This window comes from Mastomys coucha, unplaced genomic scaffold (assembly GCF_008632895.1).
Source record: "Mastomys coucha isolate ucsf_1 unplaced genomic scaffold, UCSF_Mcou_1 pScaffold15, whole genome shotgun sequence".
NCBI classification, from domain to species: Eukaryota; Metazoa; Chordata; class Mammalia; order Rodentia; family Muridae; genus Mastomys; species Mastomys coucha.
The window spans coordinates 73,562,426-73,580,846 of record NW_022196897.1 but is presented as its reverse complement, the minus strand read 5'-3'; the positions used below and the strand labels follow the sequence as shown (position 1 = coordinate 73,580,846).

At 36.7% G+C, this 18,421-nt stretch overlaps 2 protein-coding genes and 1 pseudogene across 2 annotated transcripts; all 3 read right to left on the bottom strand.

Moving 5' to 3' along the window:
- Positions 1-6,327: 6,327 nt before the first annotated feature.
- On the bottom strand, positions 6,328-7,275 carry LOC116091695 (annotated as a pseudogene).
- Positions 7,276-8,212: 937 nt separating this feature from the next.
- Positions 8,213-10,556, bottom strand: LOC116092132 (translationally-controlled tumor protein-like). The gene is made up of 2 exons (XM_031373486.1): positions 10,550-10,556; positions 8,213-8,786 (listed from the first exon to the last, which is right to left on the bottom strand). The coding sequence occupies exons 1-2, from the start codon at positions 10,554-10,556 to the stop codon at positions 8,260-8,262; spliced, it is 534 nt and encodes a 177-aa protein (XP_031229346.1). The 3' UTR covers positions 8,213-8,259.
- A 1,125-nt stretch (positions 10,557-11,681) lies between these two features.
- LOC116092131 (olfactory receptor 10AG1-like) lies at positions 11,682-12,626 on the bottom strand. The gene has a single exon (XM_031373484.1). The coding sequence runs from the start codon at positions 12,624-12,626 to the stop codon at positions 11,682-11,684; it is 945 nt and encodes a 314-aa protein (XP_031229344.1).
- Between the last annotated feature and the right edge of the window lie 5,795 nt (positions 12,627-18,421).

Here is an 18,421-nt window from a genome sequence, read left to right as displayed (position 1 = left end):
TTAAAGGCATGTGTCACCACTGCCCTGAGATATTTTTTAAATTTTGATTTTGTCTTTGAATATTTTGGTTTCTCCATCTATGGTGATTGAGAGTTTTGCTGGGCATAGTAGCTTGGGCTGGCATTTGCGTTCTCTCAGGGTCTTCATAACCTCTGTCCAGGCTTTTCTGGCTTTTAGCGTCTCTTTTGAGAAGTCTGGTGTAATTCTGATAGGTCTGCCTTTACATGTTACTTGGTCTTTTTCCATTACAACTTTTGATATGCTTTCTTTCCTATGTGCTTTTAGTGTTTTGATTATTATGTAATGAGCAAATTTCTTTTCTGGTCCAATAAATTTGGTGTTCTATAGGCTTCTTGCACATTTATAGCCATCTCTTTCTTTAGGTTGGACAAGTTTTCTTCTATGATTTTGTTGAAAACCTTTTTGAGTCTTTGGAGTTATGAATTTTCAGTCTCCTCTATTCCTATTATTCTTAGATTTGATCTTTTCATTGTGTCCTGTATTTCCTGGATGTTTTGTGTTAGGGTTTTTTTGTTGTTGTTGTTGTTGTTTTTTGTTTTGTTTTGGTTTGTTTTGCTTTGATTTTTTATTGACTGTTGTGTCAATATTGTCTAAGGTATTTTCTATACCCGACAGTCTCTCTTCTATCTTTGCATTCTGTTAGTGATCCTTATATCTGTAATTCCTGACCTATTTCCTAGGTTTTCCATTTCCAGGGTTGCCTCCCTTTGTGTTTTCTTTCTTCTTTCTTCTTCCACTTTATGTCTTAAACCACTTTGTTCAATTTCTTTACCTGTTTGATTTGGTTTTTCTATATTTCTTTAAATGAGTTATTTATATCCTTCTTAAAGGGCTCTATTATCTTCATGAGATAATATTTTAGGTCAACATTCTGATATTTAGGTGTGTTGTTATATGCTAGGCTTGCTGTGGTGAAAGAACTGGATTCTGATGATGCCGAAGCATATTGGCTTCTGTTGTTTATGGGCTTGCACTTGCCTCTCATTATCTGGTTATCTCTAGTTTTAGCTGGCCTCTGTATCTCTGTCTGGTGCCTGTCTTCTGTGTCCCTGGGTTGTGGCAGGTCTCCTGGGACACCTGTGGCCCTGGCTGTAGCAGACCTCCTGTGATGCCTTCCAACTGTGGGGTCTTCAGAGGGCCATATATGTCAGTGATCTGTTGCTATGTCTATGGCTCTCCTGGTAGACCTTCAGATTTTCAGGTCTTCAGAAGAGCAGACAAGCTGATGATCTGTTGCATTGTGTGAAGCAGATCTCCTGAGAGACCTTCAGAGTTTTGGGTCTTCACAGCAGCAGTCAAGATGTTTCCCTGCATATAGCTGTTCTTCTGGGAGCTCTTCAGACTGTGAGGTATTCAAAGGAGCAGACACAATGGTGATCTAATCATGGTCTTTAAATTAGGAAAATTTCCTATGATTTTGTTAAACGCTTTTTCTGGATTTTTGAGATGGGAATCTTCTATTCCTATTATTTTTTGGCTTGGTATTTTCATAATGTCCTTGGTTTCCTAGATGTTTGGGGCTTGTAATTTTTAGATTTGAGATATTCTTTTGTCTAGTATGTTAGCTTGTCTACCATATCTTCAAGTCTTTTGTTTCTCTTTCCATCTCCTGTATTCTGCTGGTGATGCAAATGACTATAGTTTCTGGTCATGTACCTAGGTTTTAAATTTTTAGAATTTCTAGAAATTTTCTAGTTTGTTTTTTCTTTATTGCTTCTATTTCCATTTTCATGTCTTAAACAATTTCCTTGACCTGTTTGTTTGCTTTGTTTTATTTTGCTTGGCTTTCTTGGAGTTAGTTAAGGGGTTTATTGATTGTTTTCAACTTTTGTTTGTCTTTTCTTTGATTTTATTAAAATAATATTTAATGTATTCTTTAAGGAACTCTACCATCTTCATAAAGTTGTTTTAATGTTTTCTTGTTCTTCAGATGCATTGAAATAGTCAGATCTTGCTGTCATAGAATAGGTGGGCTCTGATTGTTGCATATTGCCCTGGTTCTTGCTAACTATATTCTTAAACTGGTGATTAGGCAATCAGGTTTGTGATGATTTTAGGTCTTTGTGTTGATTTTAGATTTTGTCTTTGTTAGATGGGTGTTTTGGTCCTTGGTTTCCTCTTTGGTAATCTGGTCTTTGTGGCTGGGATCCAATATGAAGTCTCTGACCAGGTTAGCTGAAGTTCTGATAACTAGACTGGCCTTTGGTGCATCAAGGATTCTCTTTTCCTCTAACTAGTACAGCCTGCACCTGCTTCTTCTTCTTCTTCTTCTTTTTTTTTTTTTCAATTAGTGTGGGCTGCACATGAGCATCAGGACTCTGCCAGAATTAGGGCCAGGTGTCTGGGTTCAGTGCAGTTGGTGAGGTAGGGGGTTAGCCACAGAATGTGTCATTGGAAACCTAGTCTAAAGAGTAGGCAGTACAGCTGTCAGGCTGGTCACTCAACTATTTTCTGATTGATGTGGCTGAAACTTGAGCATCAGGAGACAGTTTGCATTGAATTCTAAGGTCTCCTTGCCTCAGTCTTCTGGGATTAAAGGCATACACTACCTTGTCTAGGCCTAAGATTTTTATAACCTCTAAGCCTCAAAATCTCTATGTCAACATACAGGTGAGAAGCCCGTTTCTTTCAGCCTCATGATCTGGATCATAGGTGTGCCCTTCATTTCTGGATTGTAGTTCATTCCAGATGTAGTCACTCTGACAACCAGGAATAGCCATCTCAGTTATTATATGTGCATGCATGTATATTTGTGTGTGGTTATGTGAATTCAATGTCACAGCAAACAAAGGCCAAAAGCAGCAAGATCTGCCTGCATCATAATTATAGGCAATTTTCAGCAACTTTACACGGTGGTCTATCCTAAGCTCATCCGTCCAGAAGAATAATATATGTTCATAGTCGATAGACCGTCTCTCCACAACACCAACATCTACTGTTGGCCTGCCTTTTATCTTTTAGATGGTAGTCATTTAAACTGGAATAAAGCAACAGACAGTGTATTATAATATATTTTTCTTTAATGACTCAAGTGTTTAACAGCTCTCATGCATGGGTAATACATCCTGTCATAAGCATATCTTCTCCTGAGCCTCTCATAATTTTATTAGTTATTCATAGTCTTAGTATTGACTTGTTGAGTTTTATGTATCGTTAGAGTGGACTTTCACAGCTGTAGGTTTGAAGTCAAAGCTGTTGGATAACGTTGTACATTTTTGATCTAAGCTCTATGAGAATCATGTTGAAAGTACATGTCTTCCCGAGCAAAATATAGATATCATCAGAAAAGGTCTTCCTTCTGGAGGCTATCCTGCACAGTTAATTTATATTCCCATTATTGTTATTAGATTTTTTTCTGCTTTCAGAGGAAGGAGTGACTTCACTGTTTTCTCAAAGAATGGAATCTACTTTATTAGATTATTGCCTAATCAGTTTGCTCAATCAGAAACTGTAACATAAATCCTATACCTCAGTTTCCATTCACGTTTGTAATTGTCTCTTAGCAGTCTGTACCTCGTTTCTTCCTACATTAAATGTTTAGATAATTAATTAGGATGCTAGAGTTATGTTTTATTCATACATATAAGTATCTAATTTCACAAGTAACTTTTTTATTCACATATTCTATGAAAAGGACTTGATGAATTTTAAGGAACTTGAATGGGTTTATAAAATGTTCCAGAGAGGCAGTCTGAATAAATTCAATGTGTTTCATTTTCTTTGTTTCAAACTGTCATAAATTGTTTGCTGATGATCTATACAGCACTGTATTTCAGATAAAATCAGACATTTATTATATTTTGCTCATATTAATAGGTGGATTCCAGAAGCTCAAACTTGTAAGAGCCACATGTACCACAGAATAGCTATAAATGTGGTCTAAGAAAAAAAATCATGGGGCTGGAGAGATGGCTCAGTGGTTAAGAGCACTGACTGCTCTTCCAGAGGACCTGAGTTTAATTCCCAGCAACCACATGGTGGCTCACAAACATCTGCAATGAGGATCTAATGGTTTCTTCTGGTGTGTTTGAAGATAGCGACAGTATGCCCACATACATGAAATAAATAAACCAAATTAAAAATGTATTAAAAAAGATAAAAAATCATAATATAAACATCAAGAATATAATGTGATTTGTGTGTATTTGAATGTGTGTGTATGTATGTGTGCATCCACATGCATATATCCATATACCTGTGTGCTGTACAAATGTGTACCTATATAAGTACATGTCTGTACTCTCACAAAGGCCAGAGAAGGGGATCAGCTAACCTTCTGTATAGATCTCCACACAAGTTTTTTAGGATAGTATTCTTGCACTCTCTGATAAGTGGATATTAGTCCAGAAGCTCAGAATACTCAAAATACAATCTTCAAACCACAAGAAACTCAAGAAGAAGGAAGACCAAAGTGTGGATACCTCATTCCTTCTTAGAAGGGGGAACAAAATAACCATCGAAGGAATTGCAGAGAAAAACTATGTAGTAGAGACCAAAAGAAGGACAATCCAGAGACTGCTCCACCTGGGAATCCTTCCCATATTCAATCATCAAACTCAGATACTATTATAGATGCCAGCAAGTGCTGTCTGATAGGAGTCTGATATAGCTGTCTCCTGAGAGGCTCTGACAGGGCCTGACTAATACAGAGGCAGAGGCTCACAGCCATCCATTGGACTGAGCATAGGGTCCCCAATTAAAGAGCTAGATAAAGGATCCAAGGGTTTGTAGCCCCTTAGGATGAACAACAATTTGAACTAACTAGCACCCTCAGAGTTTTCAGGAATTAAACCATCAACCAAAGAGTACACATGCAGGACTCATGGCTCCAGCAGCATATGTATAACAGAAAATGGCCTAGTCAGTCATCAATGGGAGGAGAGGCCCTTGGTCCTGTGAAGGTTCTATGACCTAATGTAGGGGAATGCCAGGGCAAGGGTGAGTTGGTGAGTAGGGGCAGGGGAGAGGGAACAGGGTACTTTTTTTCCAGTGTGGAAACCAGGAGAGGAGTTATCATTTGAAATGTAAATAAAGAAATTATCAAATAAAAAAATAGAGAGACCAGCGGGCTGGAGAGATGGCTCAGTGCTTAAGAGCACTGATTGCTCTGCCAAAGGTCCTGAGTTCAATTCCCAGCTGCACATGGTGGCCTAAAACCATCTGTAGCTGGGTGGTGTTGGTGCATGACTTTAATCTCAGCACTTGGGAGGCAGAGGCAGGTGGATTTCTGAGTCTGAGGCCAGCCTGGTCTACAAAGTGAGTTCCAGGAGAGCCGGAGCTATACAGAGAAACCCTGTCTCAAAAAGCAAAAAGTAAAAAAACAAAAAAACAAAAACAAAAAAACCCATCTGTAACAGAATCTTATACTTTCTTCTGGTGTGTATGCACATACATAAAATAAATACTTCTTAAAAAAAGAAAATAGTCTGGGCAAAAAGAAAAAAGAAGGTTAAGCTATCCTCCTATATCTGCTTCCCATAGTAATGAGGCTGCAGGTACATGTATAGTCATACCCATATTTTCACATCAGTGATGGGTACTAAAACTAAGGCTATATAATTGCAAAGAAAGCCTCTTACTCATTGAACCATTTCATCAACTTCCCATTAAAACTATTTATGTACTTAATTATAATATTCTGTAGTGTAAATTTGTTGAAAACCATGTCTTTAAAAATGTCAGAAAGTTGGACACAACTGTTAGAAATTAAATGTAACAAATACATTATCAAGATTTTCTGCATTAAAAAAAAAGCAGATGGGAGCACAAAAGCAGATTTTTTTTCATAGTGTTATGGCTATATGCTACACAAATTAATAGTAGGTTTAAATATTTTTCATTTTTATTTGACAGATATAGTAGATACCAGAACTCTGAGAAACAATATATTAATTTTAACTATTTCATCAACTAATTTAGCAATTCACTCAAAACACGTTGATATTAAAATTACATAATTTAAGTATGTATAATGATGAATGAGAGTACATTGGTATAATTATTTGTTGAACTGTTTAGATAAATCATCTATCATGTTTACAAATTTTGAATTTTGTTCAAAATTTTCCCATAGAAACTGTTATTTATATCATACATAATTTATATTGAATAGCCTTTTCTTTTATTATATTTTATTGAATGCCAACAGATTAATATGTGCATTTAAAACAACAAATTTCAGGCTATTCAAAATAACATAGCATTTGAGAAACATAAAGTGATTATGTTTCAAAAACTGAATACAAATTGACCTACTTAGTAACAGTGTAAGAAGCAATTCAATTATTTGTTCCAGAGCTCCAAGTGCTATTTTATAAGTAACAGCTTTCTCAGGGCAGCAATCACCTCCTTGTTCCTAAGACTGTATATCAGAGGATTGAACATGGGGGTCACAATGGTGTAAAACAGAGAGAACAGTCTGTCAGTTCCTGGAGAATGGGTGGATTTTGGCCTCAAGTAGGTAACAGTAGCTGATCCAAAAAACAAAAACAACACAAGCAAATGGGAAGAACATGTTGAGAAAGCTTTTGCCCGTCCTGTGGCTGTTGGCAACCTCAGGATGGTGGCAATGATTTTGGTGTAAGAAACAAGTATCAATGTAAAAGGGAAAACAATAAAAGAGCATAACCACTAAATAGATAGACAACTCATTTATTGAAGTGTCCCCACAGGCCAGCTTGAGCATGGGTGGTAAGTCACAGAAGAAGTGGTCTATTTGGTTAGAGTGGCAAAAATGCAGAGAGAATATCTGACAGGTTTGTCCTATCTGGACTGGGATGCCTCCAAGCCAAGAGCCTGCTGCCAGCTGTGTGCACTTTGTTGGGTTCATGATCAGAGGATAGTGCAGAGGGTTACAGATGGCCACATAGCGGTCATAGGACATTACAGCCAGCAGAAAGTGTTCAGTAGCTCCCAGCATAAGGAAGAAACACATCTGTGTGGCACAGCTCAGCATAGAAATGCTTCTGTCTTGAGTAGCAATGTTGAACAGAATCCTAGGAAGAGTGACTGATACATAACAGATTTCCAGAGAAGAAAATTTTGCCGGGAAAAAAAATACATGGGCTTCTGTAGTGCAGGATCAATTCTAGTTTAAGCAATTATGAAGCTGTTTCCAATCAGGATAATCAAGTAAATTATGGAGAACATCCCAAACAGAAACCCTTGAAGGTTGGGAAGATCTGAAAATCCCAGGAGGAGAAACTCTGTCACAGTGGAAGAATTGTCCTCTGCCCTGATTTCTATAGGGATGATTCAAGCAAAAGTGAAAAATATTTTCACCACTGAAATCTGGGAAGTGGTTTTCTGAGAGCAAAAAGAAACTGTGTTCCAGAGATAGCCAAGGTTGTACCTCGTGCTGCAGCTGCACTTGGTAATGTGTAAGAGTCACCCAGGTGATACTGGTTTTGAAGGTATGAAGGTTTCACAAAGAGCAGCTGAGGCTTGGCATTGTGAGAGGCCAGAGAGGGCCATTGATGAAAGTGCAGCCTCAGTTGCAGTTGATGGCCCAGGACTGAAGGGGTCATGCAAAGAAGTTGAGACATGGCATGAAGAGAGCCTATGAGAGGCTAATGAAGAAGCCTAGCTACAGCAGAAGACCCTAGTGTATGTGAGATGCTAGTAACATGGGACGACAACCAAGAAATGCCAGAGCTGTGAGATACCTGCCAAAGAAAGCTGCTAACAGGGAGTGGAACCAGCCCAGGAGAAAGAAGTTTGTTGCAGTCAACAAAGCTGAAACGAGTTGGAGATCTGAAGAACGCTTTGACATCTGGCATGAAGATGCAGTTTGCAGCTGGTTTGCCCAGCTGGTTTTTGGTCTTGTTTGTTTCTGTATTTCTTCACTATGGCATTTTGGAATGATAATGTATATCCTGTGATGTTTAAGGTATGCGATCCGCTTTTTGATTTTGAATTTATAAGTAATTACAGTTAAGTGATTGAGTGAATCTCGGAAAAGATTTTGAACTTTGGACTTTTAACATTGTTGAGACTATTATAGACTATGGAACTTTTGAAGTTGGACTAAATGTGTGGTTTTTTTTAATTTAAATGCACTTTATTTTTAGACAATCCACATGACATGTTTTTTCCTTAAAAAAAAAAAGCCTCCACTCCAAATAAATCACGGTCAAAATAAAATTTCAAGATGACATCAGTCTCATTTGTCCTAAGTCCTGGTGGTGTGTGGATGGTAAGCAGCAGCCAATTATGGTGACAGGTGATAGATCCATTTTGTTAACATTTTTCCATCTCTAAGCCATCCTTAAAGAAAATCATGAATGGAGTCACACCATCTTCACGGTAGTCCAGGAGAGCAACCATACCATTTGGATTCATGTTTTCACCAATAAAAAACTGGTAATTATTGAAATTAGCAAGGATGTGCTTAATTTGCTCTGCAGCTCCAGTCATAAAAGGCTTTACTCTTTCTGGTTTCTGTTCTTCAAGTTTGCCTTTGAGTGATTTCATGTAGTCTTTGATGTACTTTTTGTAGACCGCTTTTGTGAAGCTGGTTTCTTGTAAGTGATGGTACATGACAATGTCAACACGGGTGACTTCTGTGCTTTCAGTACCTTCGCCCTCTGGACCTTCAGTGGAAGCATTTCCACCGATGAGTGAGTTATTGATGGCACCCTCTGTTCTACTGACCATCTTGCCCTCCACCTCCAGGCATAGCCCATCCATGATCTCCCAGATCTTGTAGATGTCAGAGAAGAGCTCATCATGGCTGATGAGGTCCCAGTAGATAATGATGGTGACAGCTGGGGAAGGAGGTGCTAGCCTGACAGCACAGAGCAAGCAAGGTGCAGCCAGAGCGGCTTGGGGTGAGGGGAGAGCAGACAGAAAAGCTAAATGTGTTTTTTATTATGCTTTGGCTATGACCCCATAGACTCATATGTTTAAGCAATCCTATGAGGGCCAGGGAGTGAAATGTGGTGGCTTGAATATGCTTGGCCCAGGGAGTGGCACTGTTAGGATGTGTGGCCTTGTTAGAGGAAGTTTGTCACTGTGGGAGTGGGCTTGGAGACCCTCCTCTTAGCTGACAAAAAGCTAGTCTTCTGTTTGCCTTTGGATGAAGATGTAGAACTCTTACCTCCTCCAGCCCCACATCTGCCTGATACTGCCATGTTCCCACCTTGATAATAGTGGACTGAACCTATGAACCTACCTGTCTAGAAGTAGTTCTTTGGGGTGGTTTCAACCTTCATTGTCAGCAGTCCAGTCAACTAGTAAAACATCAAACATGAGTCAGCAGCAGAAGCTTGATCCAGAAGAAACAGAGGCTCTATCAATCAGCACACATCTGCTGAAGTGGCAAAAGCAGCTCCCGGAACACCACCAGAAGTTCTTTGGTCCATTTCTCTCTACCACGTCACGATAAGAAAAGATCAGAAAAGACCAACAAGGCAAACCAATGCCAGATTGCTGTCCACCGTCTGTTTGGATACCCATATTCTTTCCAAACATCATGTTTCCTCTCAAGCATCTGCTTCTGCAAAACGTCACATGTCCTTTCAACAGACAGCATCTAGAAAAACACATGTCTTTTCTCAGCAAAATATCCTATCATGTGTCAGCCCCAATGAAATGTCCTTATAAAAAACTGTTAGTAATAAGCCAAATATCTATAGTTGGATCACTTGTACCCAGTCATCTCAATGTCCTGAAATTCTCCTGTTTACAACCTGTCCATCACCCTTCTTATCTCACACAGGGCCAATCAGCAAAGGTTAGCTGATAATATTTTGTGTTGTTAGCCAAAAATATGCTAACACTTCACAACTTACCTTTGCACTTTTAAACATGTTTTTTTCCTATAGAAAATGTCTCCTGAAGACAGACTGGTGCCACAATTAGGTTTTCCTCTTGGGGTCTTGGGCATCCAGTATTATAGTATGCATTCAATAAGTCATTTATGATTAACTGAGATTGGTGTACTTATGGTATGGGCCAATTCCCGACACCAGCAGTAAGATTCTCAACACTACAAGCACAGACAAGCAAGAAAACCTTGGGCTATATTTATGAACTGAGTTGTTTGGAGAGCCATTTTTAACCCAAAGAATGCACATGTATAACTGCATCTTTTTGTTGATAATTTTCCTTCTAATATTTATTGTCAACACTTTGCATTTGCTTTTTGTTTATTTCATAGAAACTATGATCCAAAACAACTTTCAGGAGGGAAAGTTTTGGGGTATTTTGTTTTTGTTTTTGTTCTGTTTGTTTTTTGTTTTTGTGTCTATGGGTTTCTTTTTTCTGGCTGACAGTTCACCTAACAGTCTGTCAATTAAGAAAGTTCATGTGGAGGTTTAAGCAGGGAGCTGGAAAGAGGAAGTACTGCTCAAGGGTTTACTTCATCTGTCTTGATCAACTACTTTTGTAAAGATCATGTCTGCCTGTCTAGGGATAACACTACTTACAGGCTATAGGCCTCCTATATCAACAAGAAATTAAGAAAACATCTCATTGATAGACTCAGAGTCCAATCCAGTGGAAATAATTCCTAAATCAAGTTTGTGACTTTCCATGTGACTCTAGTTTGAGGCTAGTTTACAAAAACTAAACAGTTGATCTATGTTCTAAAACAGATACAAAACTAAAGAAACACACACAAAAGAAATCACTAACTTAAAAGTTTGTAAAAGAGAATTACTTTGTGATAGTATATCAGAATATCTTCTCAAAGGTTCAGTACATTTACAGTATGCACTCTTCCTGCGGCCTGAGGTTTGGGATTAGAATTCTCAGTTCTTCAAGTAGCTATGCTTTGTTGTGCAATTATGGACTTCCACCAACTGAACTAGTGAATCAAATTAAATGTTTTTAATTTATTAAAACATGTACCTTGGAAAGTGATTATTGCACAAAAATATGTGCATTAAAATGGAATAAATGCCGGGTGGTGGTGGTGGTGCACACCTTTAATCCCAGAACTTGGGAGGCAGAGGCAGGCGGATTTCTGAGTTCGAGGCCAGCCTGGTCTACAGAGTGAGTTCCAGGACAGCCAGAGCTATACACGGAAACCCTGTCTCTGTATAGAGACCAAAAAACCAAAAAACCAAAACAAAACAAATGGAATAACTGTTTATTTGATAGTGTATACAGAATTTGCCTTACATATACAAATTGTATTTTATTTGGAAATCATTATCATTGTAAAGTCAGATATCATATAATTAAATAGATATCATATAATTAAACACTACAACTACAAAACACAATGAACAGAAAGCTGCTTTAGCCTAACATATGGCTAATGGCATTTTCAAGACTGTGAAACAATTTAACCCTAGGAGAAGATTATTAGCATAAATGGAACCAAGGCAAATAAACAGAAGCAAAAATATCATTCAAATATTCACAAAAATGTTCACACAACAAATATTCGTATTAGGTGTGATGTCACAGAAGTAACTGATTAGATAGGAACCTTAAAAAGAGAAAAGAAAACATTTGCAATTCCACCCTATGTAAAAGAGAAATCTCTTGAGCTCAGAGCATACCACTATCTGGAGGTATAGACTAGACACTAGAGATTAGTAAACACTACAGATGACCACAAAGAAGTAGTGAAGATGTAGCACTCTGTGACCCCCAAGGTCACAAGAAGTTAATAATAGAGTACTTTAGACGTTAGGGCACACATTATGACATTATTTTCTACATAACAGTTTTCTTAGGGCACAAATCACATCCTTATTTCTGAAGCTGTATATCAGGGGGTTGAACATAGGAGTCACAATGGTGTAGAATAGAGAGAAGACTTTGTCAATTCCTGGAGAATGGCTTGACTTTGGCCTTGAGTAGGTAACAGTAGCTGATCCAAAAAACAAAAACACCACAAGCAAATGGGAAGAACATGTTGAGAAGGCTTTTGCCTGCCCTGTGGCTGTTGGCAACTTCAGAATTGTGGCAATGATTTTGCTGTATGAGGCAAGTATCAACATAAAAGGGACTGCAGCAAACAAGATAGCTACAAAATAGACAGACAGCTCATTAATAGAAATGTCTCCACAGGCCAGCTTGAGAATGGGTGGTATGTCACAGAAGAAGTGGTCTATTTGGTTAGAGTGGCAAAAATGCAGAGAGAATATTTGACAGGTTTGTCCTATCTGGACTGGGATGCCTCCAAGCCAGGAGCCTGCTGCCAGCTGTGTGCACTTTGTTGGGTTCATGATCAGAGGGTAGTGCAGAGGGTTACAGATGGCCACATAGCGGTCATAGGACATCACAGCCAGCAGAAAGCATTCAGTAGCTCCCAGCATAAGAAAGAAGTATGTCTGTATGGCACAGCTTAGCACAGAAATGTGTCCGTCTTGAGTAGCAATGTTGAACAGAATCCTAGGAAGAGTGACTGATACATAACAGATTTCCAGAGTAGAAAAATTTGCCAGGAAAAAATACATGGGCTTTTGTAATACAGGATCAATTCTAGTTATCACAGTAATGAAGCTATTTCCAATTAGGATAATCAAGTAAATTATGGAGAACATTCTAAACAGAAACCCCTGGAGATTGGGAATTTCGGAAAATCCCAAAAGGATGAACTGTGCAACTGTGGAGGCATTGAGCTTTGCCCTGATCTGTGTGTGTTCCATTCTTGGAGTAGATTCATTCAGAATTGGTAGTCATGTTACTGCATTTGGTTTTCTTATCTTGCTTATAAGCTACAGGTACCACACTTCAGAACTTCCTAATATTTCTAAAAGAATAAAAATTATTACACATATCTTATATATTCTCAAATATTGTAAAGTCTATTTCATGTCAGTCAGGATATGCAGTGAAAAGTTTTAATTAAATTTTTGTTTGTATTGTTCCTATTTTTGGTTGTCTTGAATTATTATGCATGCCATTTTAAATTTTATTCTCAGTATTTCAAATGCAAAATTTGAGCTAATATTTATTTTAGCAATGATTCACTCTTATAGTTGATTTTTTCTCTTTGCCCAATAATTTGTTTTTATGATCACTAGCTTGAGAATATTTTCATAAATTAGTAAATAATATGAGTAAATATTCAAAAAGACCTTAAGATTTTCAGGAATAGTACACATTAACGTTTACACCTTCTTCCTCTTTCAGGCCTAAAAGTTTTATACACAGTATATGTTAGTACAATTATTCATTAACTGTCCACCAAATATTATACTGAATTTATATCTGTGCTTTTTTCTTTTCAGGATACAGATTGTGAAAAAAGCAATGTCATATTTTTTGTGCATATATTAAAGTATCTGTCCTTAAAGTAGTAACTTAGGATGAAATAAAGAATATTAAGCTCTTTCTGTCTCAGTATATTCAAGCTGTGCCCCCTTTCTCATCTGCACTCATGGTCAAAGAAATACACCTAAGGGTTTTATCTCTCTATTCTGAAAATGCATCTATTGTAGCAAAATCTGGTCCATCAGAGCTCTCTTAATGCTCCTCTAAGCTCTCCATATTCATCTTTATTTTGCTTACTCACCTACTTCACTTGTCCCATTCTTCATTGTCCCATTGGTGGGTTTTATGATTAGGAATACTGGCAAGTTCTCATTCATTTTTCATATGCTTTATATACCTCTAGAACTGTAACTTCAATCTTAAACTCCTTCACATTATATATTTTTGCTTTCTTATATTCATTATAAATCTTCCCTCCATCTAAAAACTTTTGAAAGTATTTCATAAATAACAAACCAAAACACACCTTTATCCAAAAATTATCAAATATTCTACTCATTATCTTCCATGTATATATCCTCAGTTTACACATTTAACTCTGTTCAGTAGTAGATACATTTTCTTTAGCTGTGTAGCCTTTGAACAATATGTGGAATTTACAGTTATCCTCTGCTCTATGAGAGAAACCTGACTGTCTTATACTCAATATTCAAAGCAATTAAGTTCAGTGATATTCACTTAAGGATTAATCAGTGAAGTCACTTCAAAGAAGAGTTTGGCTTTCAACTGAGTTTTGACAGTGTTATGTGCAGTTGGTGTTTAAATTTCAATCTCAAAACATGCAAATTGGTTATGTGGATGGTTTGAGTCTATCTTTGATATTCTAAAAATTTTGTAACAAGAATAAGAATGGTAAGTTAAAACATATTTTCTCCTTTGCACTACTTTTTCATATGTAATAATAGTGTTAAAGTAGTAATAGAACTTGATTCCAATTCTAAAATTTACACTTATCTTATTAAAAATTTAATATAAAAATGTGAAATTACTATAACAGAAACTCAAAAGTTACAAATACTTTTAATAAAAATGGCAGATCTAAAGTGTCATCTCAAGATCATAAACATTCCAAAAGTCTCTTTCTTCTTGATCACACTACACAATGCATTTAGAGATGTTTCCTCAGAATATGTTTCCTGAGTTAAACACTGTTTAACTCAGTGTAGAAGCATATTCACAGACACTGACAAAGCCCTTCATGCAGACATTTTTCTGAAGACCAGGATGTATTATGTAGACTACATTTGCTTGTTTAATGATGTCCTAAAAGAATAAATAGTATAAAACGTGCTTTTGATTTGCCTTTACTGTCTTTAATTAAGGAGCAGGGTAGCAGGCTCTTCCTATATTGAGGTCTCAATTGGTTTACATTTAAAACAAATTTCAATAAAACTATATCTTTCTGAATAGAACTATGACATCTTTTCTTAAAGTACTTAGATAAAAATGATATTAGTAGATACTTTATTTTCTCTACTTCTACAGAGATCTTTTTTCTGTTTATCTCTGTCTCAGTGGGAAGGATCAATATTTTATCCAGAAGAGAAAGTCATCAGTATATGTTGCACTCAAATATGAAATTTTTAAATAACTAATAAATGGTATAAATAAATAAAAAATTCAATGTAAAAGCCATCCATTTTTTCACATTTATTTAGTTTTCCATTGTAAACTAGAGGCTTAACATGAGCAATTGTAAATTTACATATTTATAGAAAACATATTCCTGCCTTTCTTTGTTGCTTATTTCAATGTATAGTATCTAAATCCCTATCCTTGTGCATGCTAGGCAAGTAGTCCATCACTGTAGTACATGATCAATTCCTGCAAAATAAGCATCTCTTCCCATGAAGAATCATCACATAGTTTAGCAGTTCTCCTAATTTTCTGTTGGAAAACTTTATGACAATTAATTTTACTAAGAAATAGATTTCACAAAGATATATATGTAAATTATATAAATATAATTTTATAAATGAATAATAAAAATAAATTGAAAAGCTGTTATCTGCTACATTAAAATACAGTCATTTTGTCAATGACTAAAGATAGCTATGCTTATTTAAATCACATACACTGTGAAACAATGAAGTTCTTGAATGTCAATACTGTAATATCAAATAATGTAATATCCCAATATATATAATGCATACAGAAAGCCTATAGAGCAAATATATAAAATAAAGTCAAAGTAGGAAACTAAAGGTAGATTTGAATACATAAATGTCCTTGGAAAAAAATTAATCTCAAGTGGAAGATATGCTAATATGCCCCTAATTATTTTAAAATCTCTTATCAGAGATGTTAATTTTTAGCAACCATGAGCACTTTTGATCACTGTAAACAATAACCATATTTCTGTGATATTCATTCAATATTTTGATTATTTATTTTCATAGTTAGATCTTCATGAGATATGAAATCTCAATCTTATATTTGTAAAATATTAAATAGATATGTAAGATAAAATTATTCTCAATGTAATTAAAAATGAACATTCAATTATTACTTGACTCATGGAAGTACATAAGATGATAGTGTCTTTAATGACTTTAAGAATGTTGTCTGCTCCATTACATTTCATATTTAACAGGATTTCATATTTTGTCCTCAACTAACCTAATAAAACCACCCTACAGCTAACATAAAAAATCACAGGGAAACCCAAATTTGAATTATGTAAAACCTGATGCTTACCTTTATAAATTGGCAGAATATAAATGATAAATAAGTGAGATTTTCCAAGCCTAAGTGTTAATTTACTTAAAGAGAGGTTAGTCACCTCTTAACACGTTTTTCATGCTGTGCTGTTTAAGTAGGATATTGTCTCTGCTCTGGGAATAAATTTTTTCCCAAGTCACTTTATAATTAAAGGGAATATATTTCCTCATGAATCAAGAAGCTGAACAAATCAAAACAAAACAACAAAGAAGGTATACTTGAGTAAACTGCATATTTTTTAAAAAAATTCTATCAAATCTTTACATCCTTTTATTATAATAAGATTCCTGATGTATATAGTGATATACATGCAAAACAGAGTTGTGTGAGGAAATTACAGAAGTTTTTGTTTTTGAAGAGTATGAAAAACTGAGAAACTTTACTTATACTAAGAAAGAAGAAAAGATAAAATTATAACTGAAAGCAGAGACTTCTCCCAAAGGCCAGGAGGGACTGCAGGAGCAATTATGCACCAGCAGGATAACTGAGAAGAAATGGTAAATTCTGAGAATTTAACAACTACCAAGGTGGAACCATGAAGCAGAAAACACAAACTGACTGATAACAATTAATTTGAACCAGTTACTAAACTGGCCCATCAAGAGATAAGTGAGGAACAGTGGTTCAATGGATGAATTCCATCAAACTTTTATTTCCCACCAGACTTTAAGAGGCTAATTAGTAGTAATTTTTCTCAACTTAAAGAGGAGCATTTCCACACTTATTTTATGATGCCAGTATTCCTTTGATGCCACAGTAAAACAAGAGAACTGCCAGAAAAGAAAACAAAATGTGAATGAACTTCTTCGATAAACCTAAAGTCTTATGGTTTTGGTTGTGAGCCTAACCTTGAATGGCTGATCCATCCCTCCAGTCCACATGGGACTGACCTAGACCCTCTGCACATAAGTTACATTTGTGTACTTTGAAATTCCTGTGGAACTTCTAAAAGCAGGAGAAGAAGCTGTCTCTGACTCTCTTGCCTGCCTTTGGAACCCCTTCCTCCTGCTTGGTTGCCTTGTCTAGCCCTAATAGTAGAGGAGTCACCTAGTCTTATTACAACTTAATATGCCATGGCTGGTTGATTTCCTTCAATGCTGGCTCTTTTTCTGAAGAGAAACAGAGTAGTGAATGGGGTTAGAGAGCAGGGAGGCTGGAAGTAGAAGAGGGAGGGGAAACTTTGGTCAAGATGCAAAACAAAATTTTAAAAGATATATGAAAAATAAACACATGATTCTAGGACAACTGATTATTCTTATGGGAACCAAGAAAGAACGAGAAAGTGACAAACAGATGAAAGTAGGTACGAGGATATAGAACACATATAATAGAAAAGTTTGTTCTCATATGATTATAATCCCAGCACCTGGAGGAAACAATAAAAGGTGCCTAGATAGTCTAGCTACAAACTGGTGACAGCCCTATCTTCAAATACAAGTTGAAGATGAGCTGCTTCTATGAAACACCTGAGGGCATTCTTATCACCAGTGCATGGTATACATGTGAACACATAGTATATGTGCACTTATGCATCATACAAAAGAAAAAAAAAACAAGCTATAACATAATTTTACAGCAGATATAAAAATAAATACAAAATGGGTTAAAGACTGAAATGTGAGACCCAGAACAATAAGAATCTATATTCAATCATCAAATCCAGACACTATTGTGGATGCTAGCAAGTGCTGGCTGACAGGAGCCTGATATAGCTGTCTCCTGAGAGGCTCTGACAGTACCCGACTAATACAGAAGTAGAGGCTCACAGCCATCTATTGAACTGAGTACAAGGTCCCCAATGAAGGAGCTAAAGAAAAGACTCAAGGAGCCAAAGGGTTTGCAGCCCCTTAGGACGAACAACAATATGAACTAACTAGTACCCTCAAATCTCCCAGGAAATAAACCACTGTACACTGTAGCTGTTTTCAAACACATCAGAAGAGGGCATCAGATCTCATTATGAACAAAGAGCATGGCTTCAGCAGCATATGCATATCAGAGGATGGCCATGTCGGTCATCAATGGGAGGAGAGGCCCTTGGCCCTGTGAAGGTTCTATGCCCCAGTGTAGGGGAATACCAGGGCCAGTAGGTAGGAGAGGTTGGTGTGGTGAGCAGGGGGAGGGAGCAGTGAACAGAGGTTTGTTTTTGATTTTGTTTTTGTTTTATTTCTCTCTCTCTCTCTCTCTTTTTTTCAAGACAGGGTTTCCTGTGTAATCCTGGCTGTCCTAGAACTCATTCTGTAGACTAGGCTGGCCTCGAACTCAGAAATCCGCCTGCCTCTACCTCCCAAGTGCTGGGATTAAAGGCATGCGCCACCACTGCCTGTGTTTTTTGTTTTATATTATTTAATTTTTCCCTTTTTTTTTGGAGGGGAACCTGGGAAAGGAGATATCATATGACATGTAAATAAAGAAAAAATATGTGTATATATATATATATAAACAC